The sequence below is a fragment of the Brienomyrus brachyistius genome, chromosome 3 (assembly GCF_023856365.1).
Source record: "Brienomyrus brachyistius isolate T26 chromosome 3, BBRACH_0.4, whole genome shotgun sequence".
NCBI classification, from domain to species: domain Eukaryota; kingdom Metazoa; phylum Chordata; class Actinopteri; order Osteoglossiformes; family Mormyridae; genus Brienomyrus; species Brienomyrus brachyistius.
In genome coordinates, this window is record NC_064535.1 from 22,400,511 (window position 1) to 22,423,195 (window position 22,685).

Genomic DNA, 22,685 nt, shown 5'->3' on the forward strand with positions numbered 1-22,685 from the left:
TCCTACAGCAATATGGGGCAATAAGAGTAGGAATCTGCTTAGAAGATGCTTTTATTCAAAGCTGTACTGGAAAAGAGCAAATCTGGTTTTGAAATATAAAACTAATGAGGGGGAAAAACAGCAATTTGGAGCTGCTTGATGTAAAAACTGGATTATATCCTTCTTTGCACTCAACAACATCTGGTGGTCTGACTCATGACTTCCCTTCACAGCCCCCTAGTGGTGTAATATAACACCAACAGCCTACCGACCCATAGTCAACCGTCAAAAGCAAATGAAATCTTGCATTTTCAGGCTGTATCCCAAGCGTAGACACAGATCCTTACATATCTCTCCATAAATATTAGCCATGTACTTACATTGCTCTTATAAATTCAATTTTATTTGTTTTACAGTAAGGCTTTAGGCTTGGCTCTAGACAGACAGGCACCTACTGTCTTGACCAATTTAAGCTTGACAGATTCGGTAGCACCACTCAGAGTTCAGCTGGTCCGCCTTGACTTGCTGGCCAGGATTTGTCCCTGCAAAGGTCTCCAGGATGCCATGCCCGCCACCTACAGTTCTGTCATGGCGCTAAGTCGATGGAGTTAATGGTGCTTAACTGTGTTTGCACATTTTAATGCATTTAGCTCTTCCAGCCTCAAGATCACAGCCCATCAGGTGCTGTCTGGGCCTTCGTCATGGAAGGTGTGAGTGAGAGCGAAGCACCAACAGCACTCAGGATCGCGCACATCGACACGCTGCTGCAAGAGGACGCATTTCACACGCGTGTCTCGCTTCCTTCTGTTTCATCCTGCACAGCCCTACTTACCCCCTTAACCAGAGGCAAAATCATCTGCCTTTTAGGCATAACTTTTATCAAGGAGTACACACTTCACAAGGAAGCGATTCTTCATCTTGACCCGACCTTCTGTCTCCGGGAGCTCATCAAACATGAGACGAAAAGGCAGAGGAATCCAGAGGAGAGAGACGGAGCTCTGTCGATGGAGCAAAATCCGGCTTTACTACAAAGGCGAGCTGATACAACCATCAATACTGTCAGATGAGAAGATGTGAGGGTGGGGGTTGTTTGTCGGGAAGAGATACTTTGATATTTTGGAATGTAAGGAGGGTCAATGTGAGAAATTGGTGGTTGGGGATCTAATTACCCGACTGTAATTGGCAGCTGGGGAACAAGTTGCCATCCACTCAACTCACTGCAGATCAATTATGTTAAGAGAACACCTGTAAGTAGAGTATAATGAGGCCCATTAGAGCTGAGGAGGGCAGAGCAGTTTCTGCACCCAACTCTGCAGCAAAAGAGAGAGACGGTGAGATACTGAGCGCTGGGGGGGAGGAGGGGGGATAATGGTGAGACGAAAAAATTGAGAGACAATGCTCCCTGAGAAATTAAGGAAGGATGGACACATCCCTGCACGATATGTTTTCAGAAGAAGGCTTTCACTACAGTTTCACCACCATGGTAATCTGCCCCAAAAAATCAAGGCCGCACCCCACCTCATTTAGTCATAATCCCTGGCAGTGCTGAGCACTGCTTTCGATTCATTAAGAAAAGTCTTCCTGTAGGAGGTGAAGGAAAATCAAGAGTCCGAGAGAAGCCTTCAGCAGCTCTTTAAACGTCCACGAGGAGCTTTTGTTGGCAAATCGTTTCTATTTGTGACGTCTTTGTGTATTTGGAGCATGAGCAGGATGAAGACGCCCCTCAATGTCAAACCGTGATCAGAAGTCTGAAAAGCAAGAAGCTGAAAGAAGATGAAAGGTGAACGGACCAAGGAATAGCTCTTTACTTCATGCCTTTTGATAAACGTCGACGCTTAAGATGCTGTAAATCAGCGTTTCTCAACCTGGACCTCGGCGACCCCCAGTCAATCCACATCTTTGTTCCCTCCCAGCTCCCAAGGACTGGCTTGAGTAACACTGGTTTAGAACAACCTAAGAGTCTAACCACAGGGCAATGATACGATTTTATTTGCTTTCTGTTATTATAAAGTGAAAAGAACAGAGGGATGGAGAAGAAGCCGCAGCTGAATGCACTGCAGGATCAGCCTTATTTTATTATGTCAGTCTCAGAGGGTAGCAGCTATGCTCTCCTCTGATTGGCTAATCAGTGAAACTCAAAGTCTAGCAGAAGCCATAAGGCCTAACATTTAGAAGGCAGGCCTTGTTGTCCCTAAAATCTCCCCACGACTTTTTGTAATGATTTCCTCATTAACCCAAATGGTTGGAGTAACAAAGGGTAACGTAGAGGAAGTCTACCCAGAATCCCACCAGAGAAGGCAAGGTGTCCAATAGCGGTCAGTGGTGAGGAGGCCCAGAATGCAAAGTGGCCTATAAAATGCCCAACGAGTCGTTTGGGTTCTTTCCCTCCCGCCACTGTACCATGACATCTGATGTGGCCTGGGCGTGTCACACGTCAACCCAACAACATACACATAAAAACCTATTTTTTACAGACAAAATCAGACGTGTAAATCTACATACTAACATAAACTCCCAGCTTTAAACCGACATCCACACACAGTCTAGTAGGAAGCAATCATATTTCAGAAGGGAGGACGATCCCCTTCTAAATGTCTCTGAGCCTCAGAAGATGGTCTGACATGGGTGTCTAATAAGCTGAGACCCACGTTACAGCTGTTTAAGGCTCAGGGAGATGCCGATAGATAAGTGGCAGCAATGATTCAAAATGTTGCACAGATACAACACCAAATTATTAAGACGCCTCTCTTGCAGTGCAGAGGGATCTCCGGGTGTCTAATTTCACGGCCCGTTAATTAATTGTTTGTTTGTTTCCGAATTCAGGCCGTTTGATGTATAGGTAGGTGTTTCGCAATCCGGTCCTCTGAGATTCACAGACAGTTCACGTTTTTGCTCCCTCACAAAAATGTGTGTACTGCCTGGCAGGAAGCTCGGAGGGAGCAAAAAAGTGGACCTGCTGTGGGTCCCCGTGGACCAGATTGGGATAGGGAATGGAGATGTTCCACACTGTTGGTAGAAAAGTAGAGATAGGTCGAGTAAGACAGTGGAATTCTGGGAAGAAGGTACTGTTATCAGCCCTGATCTGTCCGTCAGTGCTGACAGCACCCTGTTAATCTGGAGATCGTGGAAGTCAACCACAAGAACCGAGGCCCCCTCCCAGATACCCGTACAGCCAGCTCCTCACAAAGAGAAGCGTGTGAGCTTTGAGATCGCCGAATTAAGCAGGGAACAGTGTGATGTTTGCGTAAGAGTACGATGCTTGGCAACTGAGGAATCGATGCTGCGCCATCCTCAGTGGTGAACCACCGAAGCTGTCGGTCGATGGCTGCGATCCTTCAGTATTTGCTTCTGCTCTCTCATCTCAGCGTGCCAGTGCCCAGTGTGTACACTGGCATGCGTAAACCAGAATGCCAACACAGCTCATTATTTCCACTTATCATCCCACTGCATTTGTTGCAAAGGAAAGTTTCTCAGTTATATGTTTATCTGTTCAATTGTCAAGGGAGCCACGGATGTACAGCAAGAAACTGAGGCTGATCACAGTGGTATTTGTAACACCTATATTCCAGGGTTTGTCTCAATGACTCACCTCTCTTGCAGCATAATTTGCTAAGGGCAAGAAGAATAAAGTGAAGCATAAGCTAGTCTTACATTTTTTTTTTTCCAATGCTTGAAGAATATGTAGGATGCATCTATACATTCAGGTTTAATTGACCCATATCTAGAAAGGATTTTCAGTGATTTTCTCTACAGCTATATACTCGAGTTGTTCAGGGATCTCTAAATAAAGGCAATGACATTAAATTCCGAAGCGATTTAACTACCTAACCTATAAGTACATTTATGTAAACCCCAAGACATATTTAGTGCAAGCAACTGACTTGGTTCGTGAAAGCAAGTTGCTTAATTTAGCTTTTCTTTAACAGCAATTCGTTCATTACTACGTTACCCGCTGTTCCCACTCTGGCTATGTTATCTAATATGGAGGGGGGGGGGGAACAACAATAAAACTGCTTTCAAGTTCCATTTCGCTTACACCAGCAACTTAATTTCGCTTGGCAAAGTCACGCAGTAAGTACAGCCGGCAGGTCGCTTGGAAAGTCTTTTAAAGACAGTCTGCCATCTTCTCCCCTTCGCCGATTCATTTTAAATTATTTTGCTGCAGTCGTCATACAGAAAGTAAATTCTCATCTCGTACGATGGAGCGCGGTGGCTGGTCTACAGCCGCGTATAGTGCTGCAGATTAGAGTCGGATGCGGAGTAAATATCTTATCAGATGGAGGATATCAGGGTAAATATCTTATGGGCTGGAGGGATTTCTGTCCAGCTGCTGTTGCACTGGATAACTCTCCCACCGCTGGTTTAGCGGTACTGTGCGGGTTGTGCGCAGGCAGAGACAGTGAGCGATGGGTGCGTGACGGAGGGCGGGGGGTTGCTTGCGTTAGAGCAGCTTTCAGCAGGAACTGACTGACCTTTTCTTTACTATACTATGTATCAGAGGTGTAGGACTGGACTGGGTGCACTGTTCAGCAACCCCACAGTCATTGATGCGAGAATACTACGAGATCGGACATAAAAGCGGACACATGTGGCCGGGTTGCAGAATAACTACCGCTGGATCCATGCGGACCTCGTTATTTTCAATTTAAAGATCTCAAAGAAGCGGCTCGGTCGATACCTGGTCTACAGGTAGTTCAGCTCTAAGGGGAGACAGCTGACAGCTACTCTCCGGTGTCTATACCATTAGCCCTGCTCCTAACTTGCTCAAGAAGGTAAGTGAAGTGCAGACTGTAGGCTACTCTGCTGATGTAGTGCAATATCTGCTGCGCTATTCCGTGCAGCACTGAAACCATTTGGACCAGCAATATCATTATTTTTTTTCCCAAAACGTAAAAGCGTGAAACATTCTTTAGTGATAACACATTAGGTCGCATTTACACACCCAATTTTAAAATATTTAAAATTGCAATTATGCCAACATATGTGAAAATGCCTGTCGCAAATGAGAATATCCTGCATAGATCAAATGTATATACTACGCATCTTGTATTTTCATTAACAGTTTTTAAGAAGCATGCAGTTGTTTAAAAAAATCGTTCACGTATGGCAATTTCGCTGCCTTACTGGCGGGATCTTTCCTGTTTTACTTGGCTCACTGCACATTGCCTTGTGCTTATATGAAAGTGGCATCAACGCGCACGCACCGGCAGCCCTTGGAGGATTATTAGATTACGGGGCTGTCGGCGGTAAAACCGCACGTCTTCACCATGAGCTGCTACTGGAGGCTTTGGATGCAGGAAGATCGCTGATCGCTCCGGTTTCGCGTCTATCTGATGAGGCTTTCCCATAACGTAACGTGGGTATTGTTACTGGGGACGGCAGTGAATCCCACACACAGTTGTCTGCATGCTTCAGAGGACGGGGGTGCATTGATTTGGCGTTGATCTCACAGGTCCAGATGCGAGCCGCAAATGCAGAAAGGACAGACATATTTCGGTGAGTTTATGTTATTTGCTTTAAGGTATTATTTTAATATCTAAAACATATGCGGCGTGTGCGTGTTTATGATGTAGGGGAGGCGTCTTTATTTCCAACTTCTGAATACTCAGGTAAATCTAAGCAAAGGGAAAACTGGCACCCATGTATACTCTCTGTTTCTGCAGTGCCGATTGTTTTTTTAAATGTTGTAAAGCGTTATGCTTGCAGATTCAAAAAAATGTTTAAAAAAATTACTGGGGGCCGAACATAAAGGTTTACAGGCATTGACCAGTTTTACCAGTTCCATAGTATTGATCATTTTAATGTTGCACGCTGTTAAGGTTAATAATTTGGGATACAAGGATCTCATTTCGCATAAAGTAACGGGGAAACGTTAAACGCCGAGTCCAAGCACGAGTTTTAGTTGGGTACTGTTACTAAATTTCTGTATATACGTCTGATATTTCCGTCAGAACAACGAGAATTAAACTGGTGACCGTAGGGAAATGTCAGACCTTTGAGATGTGAATCTGCGGTGGGAGACGGGGAGTTAATGTGCATCGCGTTATGATGTAGGCTACATGTGCGACTGGCGCTTTCTCTTCATTGGAAAATGGGATCGGTAATAATTCGGGACGCGGCGAAACAATAGCACTGATAGCAGTGCGAAGGCGATCATCCGGACGCCCTGATCTGCTCGTTCGGGTTATTCGCACAGCAAACGCAGAAGTGATGAAACGGCGACTGCTGATCTTCACAAACACTGCCAGCAACATCTGCGCATTTGCGTGATTCAGTACCAGTTAGTTCCCAAATACAACACGCACGGTGCACAATTCATCTCTTATAGGTAAGCTAAGGGATTTAATTTACTTTGCCTTTTCGTAATAGGGTTTACTTTTGTGTGTGTGTTCGTGTTTGTGTGTGTGTTTACACCAATATCACTCAAATGCGCGTTGAATAATCAGTAGTTTGCCGAACTTCTGAACTCCATTGATTCCTAAGTGTATTTATAACCAAGAAATGAATGATAATTCACCAACATATTAAGATCATCTACATGCTAATACGTCCAGTATCAATAAATCATAGTGTTTCTCAGTTCATTTCCATCAAAACCTCCTTTCATCCTCCATTCTTTAAGACTAGCTTTGTATCTGAAAGACCTCTGCAGGTTCTTATTTCCATTTGTGTTCCAAACGGTTTGTGTCGGTGTTCTACACAGCAGTCATTCTCCGTGCCTATGCCTGCATTCCCGTTAGAGCAGTTTTCATTATCAGTATTTGATAGCTGAAATTAGACAGGGCAAAAACTGAGAAAACAAGAGCCATAGCAGAAGGGGAATTTGTTAGCAGCCCCCGATGAAACCACTGTAATGCAGTCTGCAGTGAGGCTCGATAGAAGTGTATCTGCATATTGGAAATGGCTCTATATCAGATAAATTGGAACTGGAATTGGAATTTGAATTGGAATTGGAATCGAACTGCCCTGTTACTATGACAGCTGGGAGATACGTGGATGGATTTCTAGTGTTAGGCCATTATTTTTTAATTAAAGAATCAGCTTGACGTTAGATTTATTTTGCCTGATCATCCAGTCACCCACCTCCCATACTGCGTATCCAATAAAAGTTCAGGGTTTCCCTGCAGCTTATCCCAGAATACGCCCAGTGAATCCAGGGGACACCCTGGATAGGACATCAGTGTATCACAGGCTCATTTACTGCCGTTTATTATTTTTGCTTTAAATTGTGTATCGGTTCGGTTAATAAATACACACCTGAGGCATGAGCGCCACGAAGGGATGGACTCGTTACGCAGAACACCCATGATGCCATGGGGCTGGCATCCCACGCTGAGCCAGTTCCCCCAGCATCTCCCCGTCCATTACTGGGACCGGCACTGGGATGAAGTGCTTTCGCTGAAGAGGTGACCTGCTGGTGACGGAAAGTGCCAAGTGCACACCGGGGAGAGGGTGGGGCGTCTGCAGTATGGGGGGGGGGGGGCGCTAATTATGGCCCCGAGGTGAGCCGTTGTGCCAACCGGGCCTTCAGATGAGGCGGCAGCTGCTGTGACAGGCCATCGCGTCCCACACCCTGCGGAGATGGCCTCAGGGAACGCGTACCCAGGAAATTAGTGTCTCTGTTTACAAGTAGCGATTATTCTGCAGCGTGACAGTTAAAAAAATATTTCTTACCTATAAAATAAACATGTAGCATTTGCTGTGCAGTTTTTTTTTTCTTATCTGGATTAGGAGCTCAAAGCGATTCGCATTTTTCTGTTGAGTTACGTAGGGTCTTACATCCGTCGAGCATTGCTGTTTGCTCCTCCTCCTCCGTGTGGCGCTGTCAGGACTCTGAGCTCGTGTCCGTCCTCCTTCCTGTCCCGACAGGCATACAGATGCTCTCCGCCCAGACAGATGCGACGCCCAAGGGCTGCGCCGGCTGCAGCCGCAGGATCAGAGACCGCTACCTGCTGAAGGCCCTTGACAAGTACTGGCACGAGGACTGCCTGAAGTGCGCCTGCTGCGACTGCCGGCTGGGCGAGGTGGGATCCACCCTCTACACCAAGGCCAACCTCATCTTGTGCCGGCGGGATTACCTGCGGTACGGTAGCCTGCCCGCTGCACCGGATGCTCATGTTTGCGTGAACTTGGAGATGTAGATACACAAGTTTTAGCGGTTTTATTACTTAAGAGGGGAATCATACACTTTACGGGCAAAAGTATCGAGACACCAGCATATCCAGCATCTCATTCTGAATCAGAAGGTGTTAATCTGAAGTTGGCTAAGTCTTAGTTGCTAGAATAGCCTGTACTCTTCTGCGAAGGCTTTCCGTTACATGTTGGGATGTTGTTGGTGGGATTTGCTGCCATTCAGGTTGGGTGTTGATGTTGGGTGATCAGGTCCCTCCCTGTGAGCTTGTGTGGCTGCCACTTTGCAGCTGGACTTGCTTCCAGGTGTTTCCACGTCACTTCACTTGCAGTGCAACTCTAGCAGGACAAAAATGTGCAGAAGCGACTTGCCGGAAAGGTATCATCATTGGACACCAGGCTGACTGACCTCTTCCGTATGACCCATTCTGCCGCCATTGTTTGATACTGGAGATTGTATGGCTGTGTGCTTAATTATACACCTGCATGTCAGCAGTGGGTGTGGCTTATGTGGGCAGTTCCTGCAATTACATATTCCGTATTCCGTATTTGTCCATATGTCCGTCTGAAAGGACTCGCAGAACTTGGCATTTGAAGTCATTCAAAGCCGCCGGTTTGTTATCATCCGAATGCTATACGGTATTTCTTTAACTCACAAGAGAGGAGTAATTTACTACGGTACAGATAATGCATCTCTTACACGGAAATCTCAACAGCTTCAATGTGTCCAGTGGTCATTTCTTTATCCGGGACAAAGACCTAAGGGCTGCTATTAGCAGTAGATAAAAGGATAAAATGATACGAAGCAGGTTATTGGGTTCAGCATGAACTTTCCCAGGAGGTAACAGCCAGTTCTTTCTAAGGTTATAGCTAAGAGAGGACAGTAAGGTTTTGGCCCATTTAAACTTACATGTTTGAAGGCCAAATAATATCCATAATGACAGGGAAGCGTTTCTCTCGGTAGCTGAGAAATTTTCCGAGTTAGCAGGTCTAGACTAGTCAGACCAGACGCCCGAGGAGGCCTGTAGTGTGGTGGGGTAACAGCAAATGACAAGAGTTCAGCAGAATGTTCAAGGTTTCGGGTCATTTTCAATAAAGACGATTAAAGTTTGGATCATTCACAGAAGGACCCAAATCCAAAAACCTTCAGAAAGTGCAGCTGCCATTAAGGAGGATGTTGGGAACAGCAAGTGCCATGTCGCAGCCTAAAGGAGGTCATATTTCATAGGGGAAGGTGGTCCAGATGACAGACAGAGGTGTGGCTCGTCATGCAGGGTCGCTCAAGCCGGCGTAGCGTGTTCAGATCAGGAAAACTGGATGGAATTAGGGCCTTTTACATCGATACCGGCAGCCAAGAAGCAGTCACCCTGAGAGCACAGCTCCTCCATCAGCAATGCAGAAATGACGGTACGTTTACGGACAAACGGCTTCGTAGAGCCAGCTTTACGCTTTTCCATCAACTCAATAGACAGGAACAGATTCGCAAAATGCAGCTGTAGCAAGAAATCAGCACGAGTCAAAAACTAGTCCTGACATCTATTCTTTTTCAGCGTAAATAGGCACACATGAGGTGCAGAGTGCTGTGGGTGATATGCAGAAAAAAACATCAGGACTCCTCTGAGGAGTCTGGAATATTTTGCCTGGAACCAGATTTTCATCTGTTCATTGTGTTTCTGTGTTTGAACAGTTTGGAAATCAGCACGGTCACCATAGTGACCTTTTAAAAACAAGGAGACTACAAACATTCTCGTGTCACTCCAATATGACATCACTGATTGCGACAAAGTGGAACAAATAGTTCTGTCATAAATAGGGTTCATTTACCACTGATCCTGGAGTTCTATAACATGACAAAAACAGCAAAACAATAAATATTATCACAATACCTACCAATAACTAAACTTTCGTACAAACAACACAACTCAGATTAACTGCTTATAGCAGTTAAACAATTATGGATCATCTACAGCTGGTTAATCGCTGATATTCCAGAACTATCTGAAGAGTTCCTTTCTGATTTTAAACATTTTGGGTGTTTTTAGAATGATAAACACATTCACACAACTTTTTTTTCCAACTTTACTTGCGGATACTCCGTTGGAAATTGGCCTTGTGAGTGCTGTCGCTGTTTCTTACTGTTGGATCTTACGCGGTTGTTCTTGGCTGTTATCTTGGCCTGGGAATGAGAAGGAAATAGGCGGTTTTATTCGATTTAAATAGTCGAGCCGCGGTGCTCAATAAATCATTTTGCTTTAGGAAAAGAGTGCGGCCAACCTTACAATTATACTTACCAAAAATATTCATCCAAGTGTTGTGTAAAGTTGACCTTAACTTGGACTTAAGACGAGGAATGTTCTTACAAAATGGCCTGATGCCAAAATAAATACCTATACACAGTTATCAGACGCAGCGACAAAGAAACGCACTTCGGCACATTTCGTTGTACATAGGTAATCACGTATGATTTGTACAGATGGAGGTCAGCAGGCCCCAGCAAGCTTGATGCGATGGTGCTCTGATGTAACTTAGCTTTCCGATAATACTTAGGGGTGTCGCCCAAGAGAGGCTGCAGCTGGGCACACAGAATCAGCTCTATCTGCCAGGTACATTATCATAAACATTAAACAGAAGAATCCGTGCATTTGATCATAAAAACATAAGTTAAGGTGGTACGCGAGTGCAGCAAGTAAAAGCTGAGCTTAAACGTGGATGCTTCCATATATTTGCAGTACTGTGCAAAAGTCTTAGGCAGCCAAAGATAATGTTTAAAGCTATTTATCTGGGTAGCAAGTGTATATTTTCCTCAGAAAAAAAATACTATTTAACATTAGAATGTATGCAAATTAAATGTAGCACAATAAAAATCTTTTTGTGTTCTCCAGAAAGTTACTGAAATCTTGCTTCAGGTCCCAAACCTCTCCTCAGGGGCGCCTCAGCCACTCCATGTATCTGTTAAATTTCACCACCTGTTTCGTTAGTTAGTTAAATAATTCAATGAGGTATTGATTAGCCAAACAGAGTAAAAAAATACAGGGGTGTATTGAATGCTTGCTGCAGATACTGGGGTAAGTTTAGGAGAGGTTTTGAAACGGATAAGCTGACATACTTTGACCGATGTAATATAGTAGTTGTTCCCCAACTTAAAGATCATTTAGACAAACATTTTCTTTGACTACCTAAGACTTTTGCCCAGTGCTGAATATCAAGAAACAGCTACAAAAAAAAATAGCACCACTGCAACTGTCAGCTAATATTATTCACAAACCGTAAGGCTAACAGCACTGAGATCATTAATACTGAGGAATACAGGCATGCTGCATTCATAGGAGGCCATGACGATGAGACCTCCCCCCCACGGGTGGCGTCGTTGAATAAGGCCAAACGATGGCACCTTTTTCATTAGATACCTGCACATCAAAGCAGGATCACAGAAAGCAGGCATAGAGCGCAGGGCTGAAAGGAATGCGGCGGGTTTGAAGCCATTAATTCACAACGGGGCAGCACAGATAACGGCGCGCTGTAAACACTCGGCCCAAACGGTGCCCCGGAGGCGACGACAGGAATGCAGACGGGTAGCGAGGCGCGGCGCGGGAAATGGCGAGCAGGTCCTGCCTAGCACCACTGACGTTAAACCTTATTTAAACCTATGCCTGCGACTTCAGATGGGCTTCCTGAAGATTTACGTGACAGATAACGTTCTATAACTGCCACCACCCCTGTGTTTTTTTGGTCTAGCGTGAAGCAGTCCTGGATAAGGGGGTCGTAGGAGGTGGGTTTTTCAGTCTAAACATGGCTGTCCTTCTGGGCATGGACTCACTTTTGATACATATTGGCCACCTCTGAGACCCTCAACCAGAACCGCTGCCGTGATTGGCTGAGCCTGCTCTCTTGATTCTCACTTGTGCATAGCTTTAGACGACGTCTTCTTCTAATACGGTGTCCCCCTCATTTCTTCGTCCTTGGGCCTCCTCTGAGAGAGAAGGTGCGTTATCACTGGCGTCAAAGTGGCCAGACAAAGCGGTACGAATGAGAGCTTCCGGCCCGTTCTTTGCCCGCCTTTGGGCACCTGAGCCTCAGCCGTGCCTGACCGCAGCTAAGGCCAATACTGCCACTCTCAGTATTGTTTTGCCTGCGACATGAAAGTAGTATTATTGTTTCTTACTGAACTGAGTTTATCAGAGGAAGAGTGTGGGATTGCGGGAGAACTCTTGTGACAGCCCTGGTATTTGCCAGATAGGCGGACTGGGGCCGGAATATGCCGGAATGCGGAGGGACTGTTCACCGTCAGTCTACCCTGTGATGTTTGTCTGCCTCCCGCCAGTGTCTTTGTTATTCGGAGTTGCTTCATTTGCCTTTCGCCTGCGTTTCATAAATTGTCACTTGACCACCGGTGTCAAGCTGGAAATAAACAGCAGCCGAGTCCCACAGATTAACGCTGCCCACTTAGTGCCTGTCGCTCTCTGACTCAGATCTGTTACTGTTGCAAAGCCTGCTTGTGGGGGAGGGATAAAGAGTGAAATGCTCTTAATTTCAGGACCTATATGTGGCGGCAGAAAATGTGAAGAAAATTCTGTCATAAATATGAAGAAAATTCTGGAAAGGCAGTGAGAGACTCCAACATGCTTTACTCCTGTCACCCATCTCGATTAACTACTTAATTAATTGATTCATTTCAGACAGCAAAACATCGGCCTCGCTTGCTAGAGCTACGATGGCTCCGGAAGATTCCCCTGCGCGGCACAGAGCAGTGTCACAAGAGCTCCCGGAAACGACGGGCACGTGTCACAGAGCCACAGAAACTCCCAGTGGGACTGGAGCCCAAGCCCTAATGACGTGCTAGAGGTGCAGACAGAGATGGTCAGGGCAGGCATGAGCAAGAGCAGCTCTGACACAGTCTGTTGACCCTCACAGGTGTTGGAATGTGGCTGTCGGTCCTCTGAGATCGATGTTAAATAGGAGCGAGGACTGACGGTAAATACCCCTGCGACGGACTGGCTTATCCAGGGATTTCTGGGCCACCTGGAATAGGCGTAAGACCCTCCGTAATCCTGTCCAGGAAAGTAGGAAGGACGGATGGATGGATATATGGATGGAACTTGTAAATACACTGCATTGCAGTGTGGCTGATGTCGCATTTGGGAGCAAGGCAGGAACGTCACTCCAGTCTCTGTGGAGGCACGACCCTGATGTCTGAATCCATTACCGCTGTGATCATAACTTGCCACTGAATAGGTTTCATACATATGAATGCACAGAAGCATCAGCTCTTTTCCACACTGAATGCATTGCCCGATTCGAGGCAGTTCTTCATTCTTTCAGCCTTTCCATTAAATTCAAGGTCCTTCACACCAGCTTAGGTTACATGTAGCTGCATATAGTGAGTCAGTCTTAATTTTTCTTACCAAAGTACATCACAGTTTGCTGATTACGGTTAAGATATAACGAGGACAATGCTCAGCTGGTACCCACAAATAACTCGAACCGAGAGCTTATTTCATTGGTTCAGATTTTTCATGTGACCGGCTTCTGCAACTTGATCAAATTAGAGCTTATGTTGTTGCATAATACAATGATTATCCGATAAATTGCTCAAACAAAATATATATTGATTTCAGGCACTTTCAGAAGATACAGTAACTTTATGCTTATACAGAAAAGGCCAAACTTCATTTTCAGCACCCAAAACAGAAATCCAATGTGGAAGACAGCGGGTGGAAACACACAACAGAACCCCCTGCCTCACGGGATTCATCAATCCCAGTCTGAGCTCAGGCAATATCAAACAACAGCGTGGCTATATTTAGCACTTTTGCTTGTAAATGAGCTTTAAAGAAAGACCAGTAGCCCAGTTCTACAGCCTACTGGTCGACTTCCCTCCATTCTCTTCCTCCCAGTTTCTCTGTTAAAAGCTGAATGGATGTTGCAGATAAAGCCTTTTGCTGTGGAATACAGGGTTCAAAGGCAGAAACGTAGGTAGCATAATGTCCCCATTAGCCACAGGCGTCAGCTAATGAGCCTAAAAGCATTAAGAGCTTTGACATGATTGTGTAATTACTACACGGGGTTCGACATGCGTCACCATTAACCTTACAGCACGGCAATTTATTTTGCAGGTCTGCAAAGTGCCTCGCCGAATATTAGCGTAGAACAGCCTGGCTCTTTCATAAAAGGTTTAATAACTAATTAAACCTTAGATGTGGGAGGCAGATGCTTACAGCATAGGTTAAGGACAAGGAAAACAATTTTCTCTCCAAAAAAAAGACCACCCTGGAAACAGAGCTGATTTGGAGAAGCACTTTCATGAACGGTTTGGCAGAAGCTGCCCAAAGCTCCTGCCCTTTCAGATTACCTCAAGGAAACGTCGAGTCATTAACTGTGCCCTGATATGACTGCTCGAGATGAATACAGCAGGGTTTCCCAACCCGAACCTCAGCGACCCCCAGATTTTTGCTCCTTCCCAGCTCCCTGGCAGACATTCCACATTTTTGCTCCCTCCCGGCTCCCTCCAAGCTCCCTGCCACAGTCCACATTTTTGCTCCCTCCAAGCTCCCTCCCAGACAGTCCACATTTTTGCTCCCTCTAAGCTCCCTGCCAGACATTCCACATTTTTGCTGCCTCCCAGGTCCTGGTACAAGCAAGAATGTGGACTGTCTGGTGGTCCCAGAGGACCGGATTGGCAAATACTGGAATACAGGATGGCAAGAGATAGGAGTAAATGGTAAGAGAGAGGTTGTGAAAAACAGAAGACTCCGTCCCTATTTAAAGCACATTTTTGCTCCCTCAGGCTGACATTTAGGTAATATTCCATGGTAGGTCTGGTCCTATTAGGGAGGAAGCAGTAACTGATAATTAGCCTCTTGCTGTGCAGCTGAAGATTGAATGTTAGCTGGGACACGGGGAGAAGAATCTGTTCCTGCTCCCAAACAAAACCCATTTTTGACTCTTACCCCAGGTTCCAACTTCTAGCTGTGCTAACACGCCACTCCTTGCCCCCCCCCCCCCCCCACCTGCCTATTTTTATTTATGCTCCTTATTTACATTTATATGACCACCTTATTTCCCTGCCGAAGATGGACTGTAACGTGGGGTCAGTAGGCCTGTGCTCAGCATCGCCAGTGATAATTTAGACGCAACAAATCACTGGCCTGTTATTAAGCCAGACCCTGTAATTATGCACATTTCCATTGATTTCCCAGGCCGGAGAGTGAGATCTGAGGTTTGCTCGTGGCCTTGTGAGCCGCTGTGGGCTGCCGTGCATCATGGGATAGGCGGAATCCATCATGTTGACTGATGACAGGGAAGCAAGGCTTGGGGTCTGCTGGTTAATGTAGTGCGTAATTAACTGTCATTTGCTTAGTAATGGGTCGATGATCAATGGTTTGCATGGAAACAAATTCTAATCAGGTAGCTGATAAATGCACACCAAGCCTGAGGCATTTGAGGGTGGGGGGGTTGGCGTTAGGATTTCTGACAGCATCGTCTATGGTGGTTTTATTCTTCATCACTCAATTTTCCGTAGAAAATGGACAAGCACCACAACAAATTGATCTTTAATTTACCCCTCTCTGTTTTTCTCAACACGGTGAGACAGGCGCTTTCAAGTTTGGCTTTCCAACCCATATCCCCCCCCCCGGTCGGTGGCCACTATTCCAACAGGCCGCTGGGAGTGTGGGAGCAGGGATTGGTCAATCTCCAAAACTAAAACACTCCTTATTTGGCAGCTACCTCGGTCAGTGACCATTAGCAAATACGACAGTAATAAAAAATTCATTTTCCGTCCAATGCGGACATTTTCCGCCAATTTTCGTATACCTGTACGACAACTCATGCCGAAGCCATAGAGATCTTTCAAGTACGATGTACAAAATGTTGTTAAAAACGTCCAATTCATGAAGGATAAAACACCGAGTATGGAAGGCCGAAGTGAGGTCGTAAACACAATCACGCACAGAGTACCGTGATTTTCACTTGACATACCGTCTGATTTTCGCCCTGGTCTTTGGAACAGAGCCCGGTCCCAGTACGGAGAAGACGGGTACCTTTTCTAGCCCCAGCTTTTTGTACGAGCCCTGACACCTGTGTTCTGACTTAACGTTAACACCCCCCACTCAGTTGACAAGTTTGAGCAGTTTGTGAATTTGTTGTACGCCGTAAAACTGTAGACAGCAATAGGTTGTGACCCCCCTACTTTAGAGGCTGAAATACCATATAATTGCAGCTCATTGTTGAAGAGTTGCTCGATGCCACCCCCCCCCCACATCAAACCGTCATCCTTCCATTTTACATCTATATTTGTTTCTTTTTTTCCTCTCTGTGAGCACATGTGTGTAATTATGCATTTTATTTTCAAATGATGCTGTCGTGTCAAAGAGATCACTCTAGTGTGTGATTAAAAGTCCATGGCTTTAAAAGCCTGTGTTCATTTTACGGGAGGATGAATTAATCTTTATTGCATATAGGGGTGTTGCTGCTTATATGTTGTCCAAAAGGACACCGGTAAATGGTTTTTTAGTTCTGCTGTGAAAGCGAAACGTCCTTTTAGAAGTTCAAATGGTTAGCACTTTGTGGAATCATTTAACATGTTGCTCAAATATGCCAGTTACATAATTTTTCAGCTGGATGCCCTGTTGATGTGTAACAAACTGAATCTAATTCAGCGTATTTAAAATCCAGTGACAAACAGAAGAGAAGAGTAATTGCATAATAAAAAAAACACATATTTTTTTCCTTTTAGATTCTTCACTTGAATAAATGTGCGGCTCAGTGCCACTGGCAGACTTTATAAAAATGAATTTTCTAACACGCTTTTCTGGTATAGGCTGTCTGAAATGTTCTGTTTCTTCATATTCCTCCTCACAGCTTTTACTGACCTTATGAAACCACAGAACGGAAATAACAGCCTCATCTACAGTCACACTCATTAGGCTTGTAATCAAATGAAAATAAACAGTTTAATTGAGTGGGCACCGTCAGAGTTACCCTGTTCACACAGCTGGAATGCCTTGCATCTTGCTTCTGGAGTGGCATGCAATTAGGGAATTAGATGTTGCGTTTATACTTACAGGTAGCACCCTCTCTCTCCCCCCCATCACGAGTACTGTTTGGAATGTCCACACTGCATTTTAGGGTTAGCAGAAATAAGCAGCAGAAAGGAATAGTCCATTGTTAGACTGCCTGTGGGGGGGGGGCACCATCTTCCAATGCAATAGTAGTTAGAACTCCTCGGACAAAAACCCGTGACCCTGTGGTGTCCATTTGTGCCCGTTTGAAAATGGCAGCGTTCTGCATTTTACTGGGTTGTCATGGTAGCGGATCGCATCTGTTTGTGTTCGTTATATACAGCAGCGCTATTATCGCCGGCACTGGAGGCGCCGCGGGACGCTAACGATTTATCCATTACGGCGTGGGATTAAAAATAAACGATGACATGTTTTTTTGCTTGATTAACCGTACCACACGTTAAACAGACATTATTTATTGATTACTGAGAAGACACACTGCAGGAAAAGTGCAGCTAGATGAATAAACATCAGTGCATTGTACTCTGCGGATAATTTTTAAAATTTTTATCTCTGCTTCAGACTGTATAGCCCTAGCTGTTGCGGGAAAATGCCTCACAAAGTTTCCCTAGCAGTTTTTTAGTTATTTTTTGTTATCGAGTGTTTTTATAGACCATAGACCATTTATGGAACATTTTTAGTGTCTGTGTAATGTCCCAAACAGGATGTGATTGACACTGCAGATGTCGTTAGAGGGTGCAGATGTTTGGTGCCCTCCTGCTTCCCAGATGGGGGTGTCCATCCATGACAGGGCAAGCCTACCTGAGGGCTCTTTCTCTTACAGCATGCACCCCTCCGATGGGGGTTGTCTCTTGCAGGTTGTTCGGCGTGACAGGAAACTGCGCCGCCTGCAGCAAGCTCATCCCTGCCTTCGAGATGGTCATGAGGGCCAAGGACAATGTGTACCACCTAGACTGCTTCGCCTGCCAGCTGTGCAATCAGAGGTAAGTTTAAAAGCTGGGGGTGGAGTCTGTTACTGCCTTAGCCAATGCTGAGGCTTGTACCATCAGTTGGGCGGAGACAACCAGTGGGGGCGTGGTCAGATAAAAGTGGGTCGTGGTCAGAATACACATTGAGTGGTCACTTTATTAGATGCCCTTATGTCACACCGGGTAGGACTCCCTGTTACCTGCATTAGAACCTCAGGAGTTGATAAGCTGTTGCATTTCTCCCCACAGCTGCTGTACTGAGCTGATATTTTTGCACCTGCAACCTCCCCGTTAGCTTTAATGAGTCTCGCTGCTCTCCTCTGACCTTTCGCATTACCGAGATGTTTTCAGCAATCGGACTGCCGCTGACTGGATGTGTTTCGTTTATCGCACTGTATTCCGTGAACTCCAGGAGTCAAAAAACGGACTTTACCGAAGCACTCGCAAGGTGCAGCAAATAAAATGCCCACTGAGCGTATGTATTTATTTTGTAGTGGTGGTGTAGTGGTTACTATGATCGTATTGATTCATCACCAGCGTGTGTAAATATCCCGGCTTCCTCTGAGTGCTAGAAATGCTGACCTAGTGCCTCAGCTCCCACTCCGCTCATCTCCGTCTCACTCTCATCCCCCGAAGTGCCTCATTGTGGCTTCTAGCACACCTAGCGCTGGACTTATCGTCTTGTCACTTACGCGGCCCGTGCGGACAGACGTGGCTAATGCGAGGAGTCAGCCGGCTTTCCCCGGCAGGCGAGCACACGGCAGCCCAGGTTTCTCCCAATTAAAGTCACTTAACTTGGACCGCGGTTCCATTTTACCCCAGGACAGGCCGAGTGTTTAATACACATTAGCAGGGCTCACTTGCTCAGACTTGGGTCACTCCAGCATGTCTAAGTGTCTGTCGCAATTTTGTTTGATGGTAGGAGAAGATTTATGGGTGGGCACCCACACAGTTTGTTAGAGCACTCTAAAAGTTCTCGACTGTCTCCTGCCCCCAGAAACACTTTTAGTGTGTTGGGGGCACATTAGTCACCTAACTAAAAGAATGACGTTGAGACAATGACTTCAGTCTTCAAGCCAGGTCACATGCAGCAGAGGGTGGTTTTTTTAGACACCCCCATCGTATCACATGTGATTAAGATGAACAAAAACTAGAAGAATTATATGTGAATATGTGGGTGACAGTCACTCGGCATTGGAAAATGATAGGGTGTTCGTGGGTTAGGGTTTATAAAGAATCACACAATCACCAGCCACAGTTTCATAAAAAAACATGGCTAATTCGCTGGCTTTCTAACCAAATTAGGGTAACATAAGAGGCGTAGAAGCTCTCTGAGCTGACCTATCTGCTCCCGTCATGTTGATTGGCTAGCCTAGCCTATGCTAACGTCATTCTGTGACCGGCTTTCTTTGTATCACATGCTCGCTGGGAAAAAAGCCTGCAGCTTTCTGTGATCTACTTTTGGATATAATTCCACTTGATCAACGGCCCAGATAAATAATAAATAAAATCCTGCGGTCGTGATGGGGGGGGGGGGCGCTCATCTTCAGCTTTTTCCTGTGTGCCCCCCCCGCAGCGTCCGGCTGATGTCCGCACTCTTCTTTCTGTCTGGGTGTTTGTTCAATGAAATCGTCCACATGACGTCCAGTGTTAAAATGCAACTGAGCGAAATAAATAAATCTACTAGCACATGCGGCTGTAAAATATTATTTTTGCCTGATATTAATGGAAAGGTCTTGAACGTGTGTAACATATGCGTTGGGATTAACTTGAAAATGTGAAATCACTGGCTGAGAGGTTAGAAGACGGATGGAAAATATTCCATGAAAAGCTCCCTCACCCTTTTAACAAATCACTGGCTGCTAATGGGTTATCACATCCAGACTTGAATCAGCAGATTTATCTGATGCTGCCCCAGATTCTATTTATCTCCTGTTGACGTTTGTGCCAGAGAGCTGCGGTTACATGGAAATCATGCAGCCTTGGTAACTAGTAAAACATTCTAGAACATAGAATTCTAGAACCTTAAAGAACTGTGGAATAAGCCACCCAAGAATGTCATTTGGTGTTCATGATCTGAAGCCTGACGTAAATGGCCGAGACACCAGGGTTACTTAGTGTTATTCTGCTCTTTGATAAGCTGGCGTCAGTGTCCAAAGGTTAAGTTAATACCATCACATACCGACATGCAGAAGTTCCATGTTGTCCTGTACTAGTAGACCCACAGTTACGAATAAATACAACCTCTTACGATGGGGTCACGTTGCGGTAAACCTTAATGCAAGGTGAAAGTATCATTAGGCGAAAATGCATTTTAATACAGTACACCTAACCTAACAAACAGCATAGCTTAGCCCATAACCTACCTTAAAAACATGTTTGAACATTAGCCCTCACTTGGGCGAATATGAATATCTCATGTAATTTATTGAATAATGTACTGAAGGTGAAAAACATTTACCCATCGTAAGGTTTAAAAATCGTAATGTGTTAAAAATCGTAAACCTTCGTAACCCGGGGAGCGTCTATACTCAAAATCCACGGCAAGTCGGACTGACCTCCGGAGATAAGTTGAGAAATGTAGACCTGAGCCACAAGAAAATTTGCAAGAGAACAGTGAGCTAAAATCGAAGCATTTGGCAGGATGAAGCGGACAAGTAAAAGGGAGAATAAATGTCAAGGCAGGGTCCCGTTAGCAGAACGATGCAAGCGAGAGGCTTCGTCTCAGTGAAGATAATTTCTTGGGAAGCATGAGTCATGTAAACGGGGTTCTTGTACTGAATAAATCGCCATTAGATTAACCCCTCTGTGGATCTGGTTATTAATCTATGTACTGCTAGAACAGCACAGTAATGTTTAAACCCTTGTGTTAGAAGCTTACATAGTTTAACATTGTGACAACTTCTTGAAGAAAATCTGCCTTAAACAGGGTGACACTCTATGTTAATTTAAACTTAATTGAGTATTCAGAGATATGGGCTTTTTCCTAATGAGTTGATGCGCCTTATGGAAATACGGCCCTGCACTATGACGAGGGTTCCTTATTCCAACAAAAAATTGTATTCTTTGGCTTAAGCGTGGTGCTTTGGGGATGAGCGCTGAGAATTGCTCTGCTTGAGCTCTTCTGGAGATGGAGGCTAATGCTTTTCCCCTGGAAGACCCTGATAAAGGCAGGCCAGGCGACCCCAGGTAAAGAGCCTCGCCTCCCACCCAGCCAATGTCCAGCTTCCCCTGAGAATGTTTACCAGCCCAGCCCAGTCATGTCAATCTCAATCCCGACTCGAGCACAGCGAAAGGTCAAGTATGGCCCCCGAACCGACAACAAAAGGTCATGTGTGTTCGCGGGCTGGCGAGGACCCACGGCGCCGCCGTACTAATGAAAAGATCTGTTCTATTGGAGTTCCCTCAGCACCATGGGTGCCGTCGTTAGACCCCATCACTCAGGGCGACAGCCCGGAGTATTTTAGCCCTGACGCCAATCTTCCTTCAGAAACAAACAAAAAGTGAAACCCCAGGCAAACATGACTTAGCACCGAATCTTTTCAATAGCTAGAAACCCTCCCATACGCAATACCCTGATTTTTACCCCCCACTTCTCACAGGTTCTGTGTGGGTGACAAATTCTTCCTGAAGAACAACATGATCCTGTGCCAGACGGACTACGAGGAGGGCCTGGTGAAGGAAGGCTATGCGGCCCAGGTTCGCTGAAGCCCCCCCGGAGGGAGGCGAGAGAGACCGGCCTCTGAAGGAACCTGCAGTCTCACACTAAAAGCACCCACTGCTAAACCGGGCTCACCTTCCTATATGTATATAACAACCCCCTTCCCACCCCCTGCAAAGTGTGCTCTCAGATGGAGACCTCAGTGAAACAGCAGTGGAGAGGAGCAGGATTTTCATGACGGACCTCTTTTGTTTCTGAGCTATTCCTACAAGCACATCCAGTATAAAGACTTCCCTAGATACTGGGGGACCAGCGAAGATCTCAGACTTGAGTGGGTGGATCCATTGGTGGATCAAAGAACAAAAGCAACCTTAAAATCTCAGGTTGAACTGGGTTCCTCTAATGGGAGAAGAGCATCCCCGGTCCACAAGATTTTGTCATTCCTGTTCCGAAGTATGTAATTAACTGAACTGAATCTGGCCAGGTTGAAGCAAGGACCAACCTTGTGAACATTTCTCCAAACCCACTCCAGAAAGTTGAAGAACAAGTGTCGTTTTTTTTTTTTTATTTTTATTGCTGTATATATTTGAACGGGTCTGATGGGTTAAGAAGTCCGAGCATCAAAATGCAAACACTTGAATTTTGTGGTTCTTCATTATTTGCTTTGGATCTTTTTAGGACGGCATGTGAAAAAAGTACGGAGGGTAGCGGCGCTGTGGTGACCATGCTGCACATATTTGCTGCCTTACTGCATGGTTTGTTGCACAGTGCAGAGAAGGAGGTGTGAGTTTTGCTGTAGGTGATGCTCGTCGGATCCAATACAGCATAGTAACTCGGGTCACATGCTAGTATGGAAAACAGCTTTTATTAATTTGGTCTTTTTGAATTGTATCTCTATAAACACGTTTAGTATTCATTTTACCCAGC

The 22,685-nt window shown here is 45.4% G+C and overlaps 1 protein-coding gene across 4 annotated transcripts; it reads left to right on the forward strand.

Moving 5' to 3' along the window:
• Positions 1–3,974: 3,974 nt before the first annotated feature.
• On the forward strand, positions 3,975–22,334 carry LOC125739509 (LIM domain only protein 3). Of its 4 annotated transcripts, none has more exons than XM_049009694.1 (4): positions 3,975–4,050; positions 7,849–8,062; positions 17,987–18,112; positions 21,700–22,334. In XM_049009694.1, exons 2-4 carry the CDS (start codon positions 7,857–7,859, stop codon positions 21,803–21,805), a joined length of 438 nt encoding a protein of 145 aa, XP_048865651.1. In that variant the 5' UTR covers positions 3,975–4,050; positions 7,849–7,856; the 3' UTR covers positions 21,806–22,334. The 4 variants fall into 4 exon arrangements, with proteins under 4 accessions (XP_048865651.1, XP_048865652.1, XP_048865650.1 ...); XM_049009695.1 differs by lacking the exon at positions 3,975–4,050 and adding an exon at positions 4,175–4,270; XM_049009693.1 differs by lacking the exon at positions 3,975–4,050 and adding an exon at positions 4,343–4,751.
• Positions 22,335–22,685: the final 351 nt, after the last annotated feature.

What these genes read in the sequence shown, in the direction of transcription:
- LOC125739509 (XM_049009692.1), top strand. Translation starts at nt 5,451, where the DNA reads ATGCAGAAAGGACAGACATATTTCG. An exon ending in GAAAGGACAGACATATTTCG is followed by an intron (nt 5,476 to 7,848) that starts GTGAGTTTATGT and finishes CTGTCCCGACAG; the next exon opens with GCATACAGATGCTCTCCGCC. An exon ending in TGCCGGCGGGATTACCTGCG is followed by an intron (nt 8,063 to 17,986) that starts GTACGGTAGCCT and finishes TGTCTCTTGCAG; the next exon opens with GTTGTTCGGCGTGACAGGAA.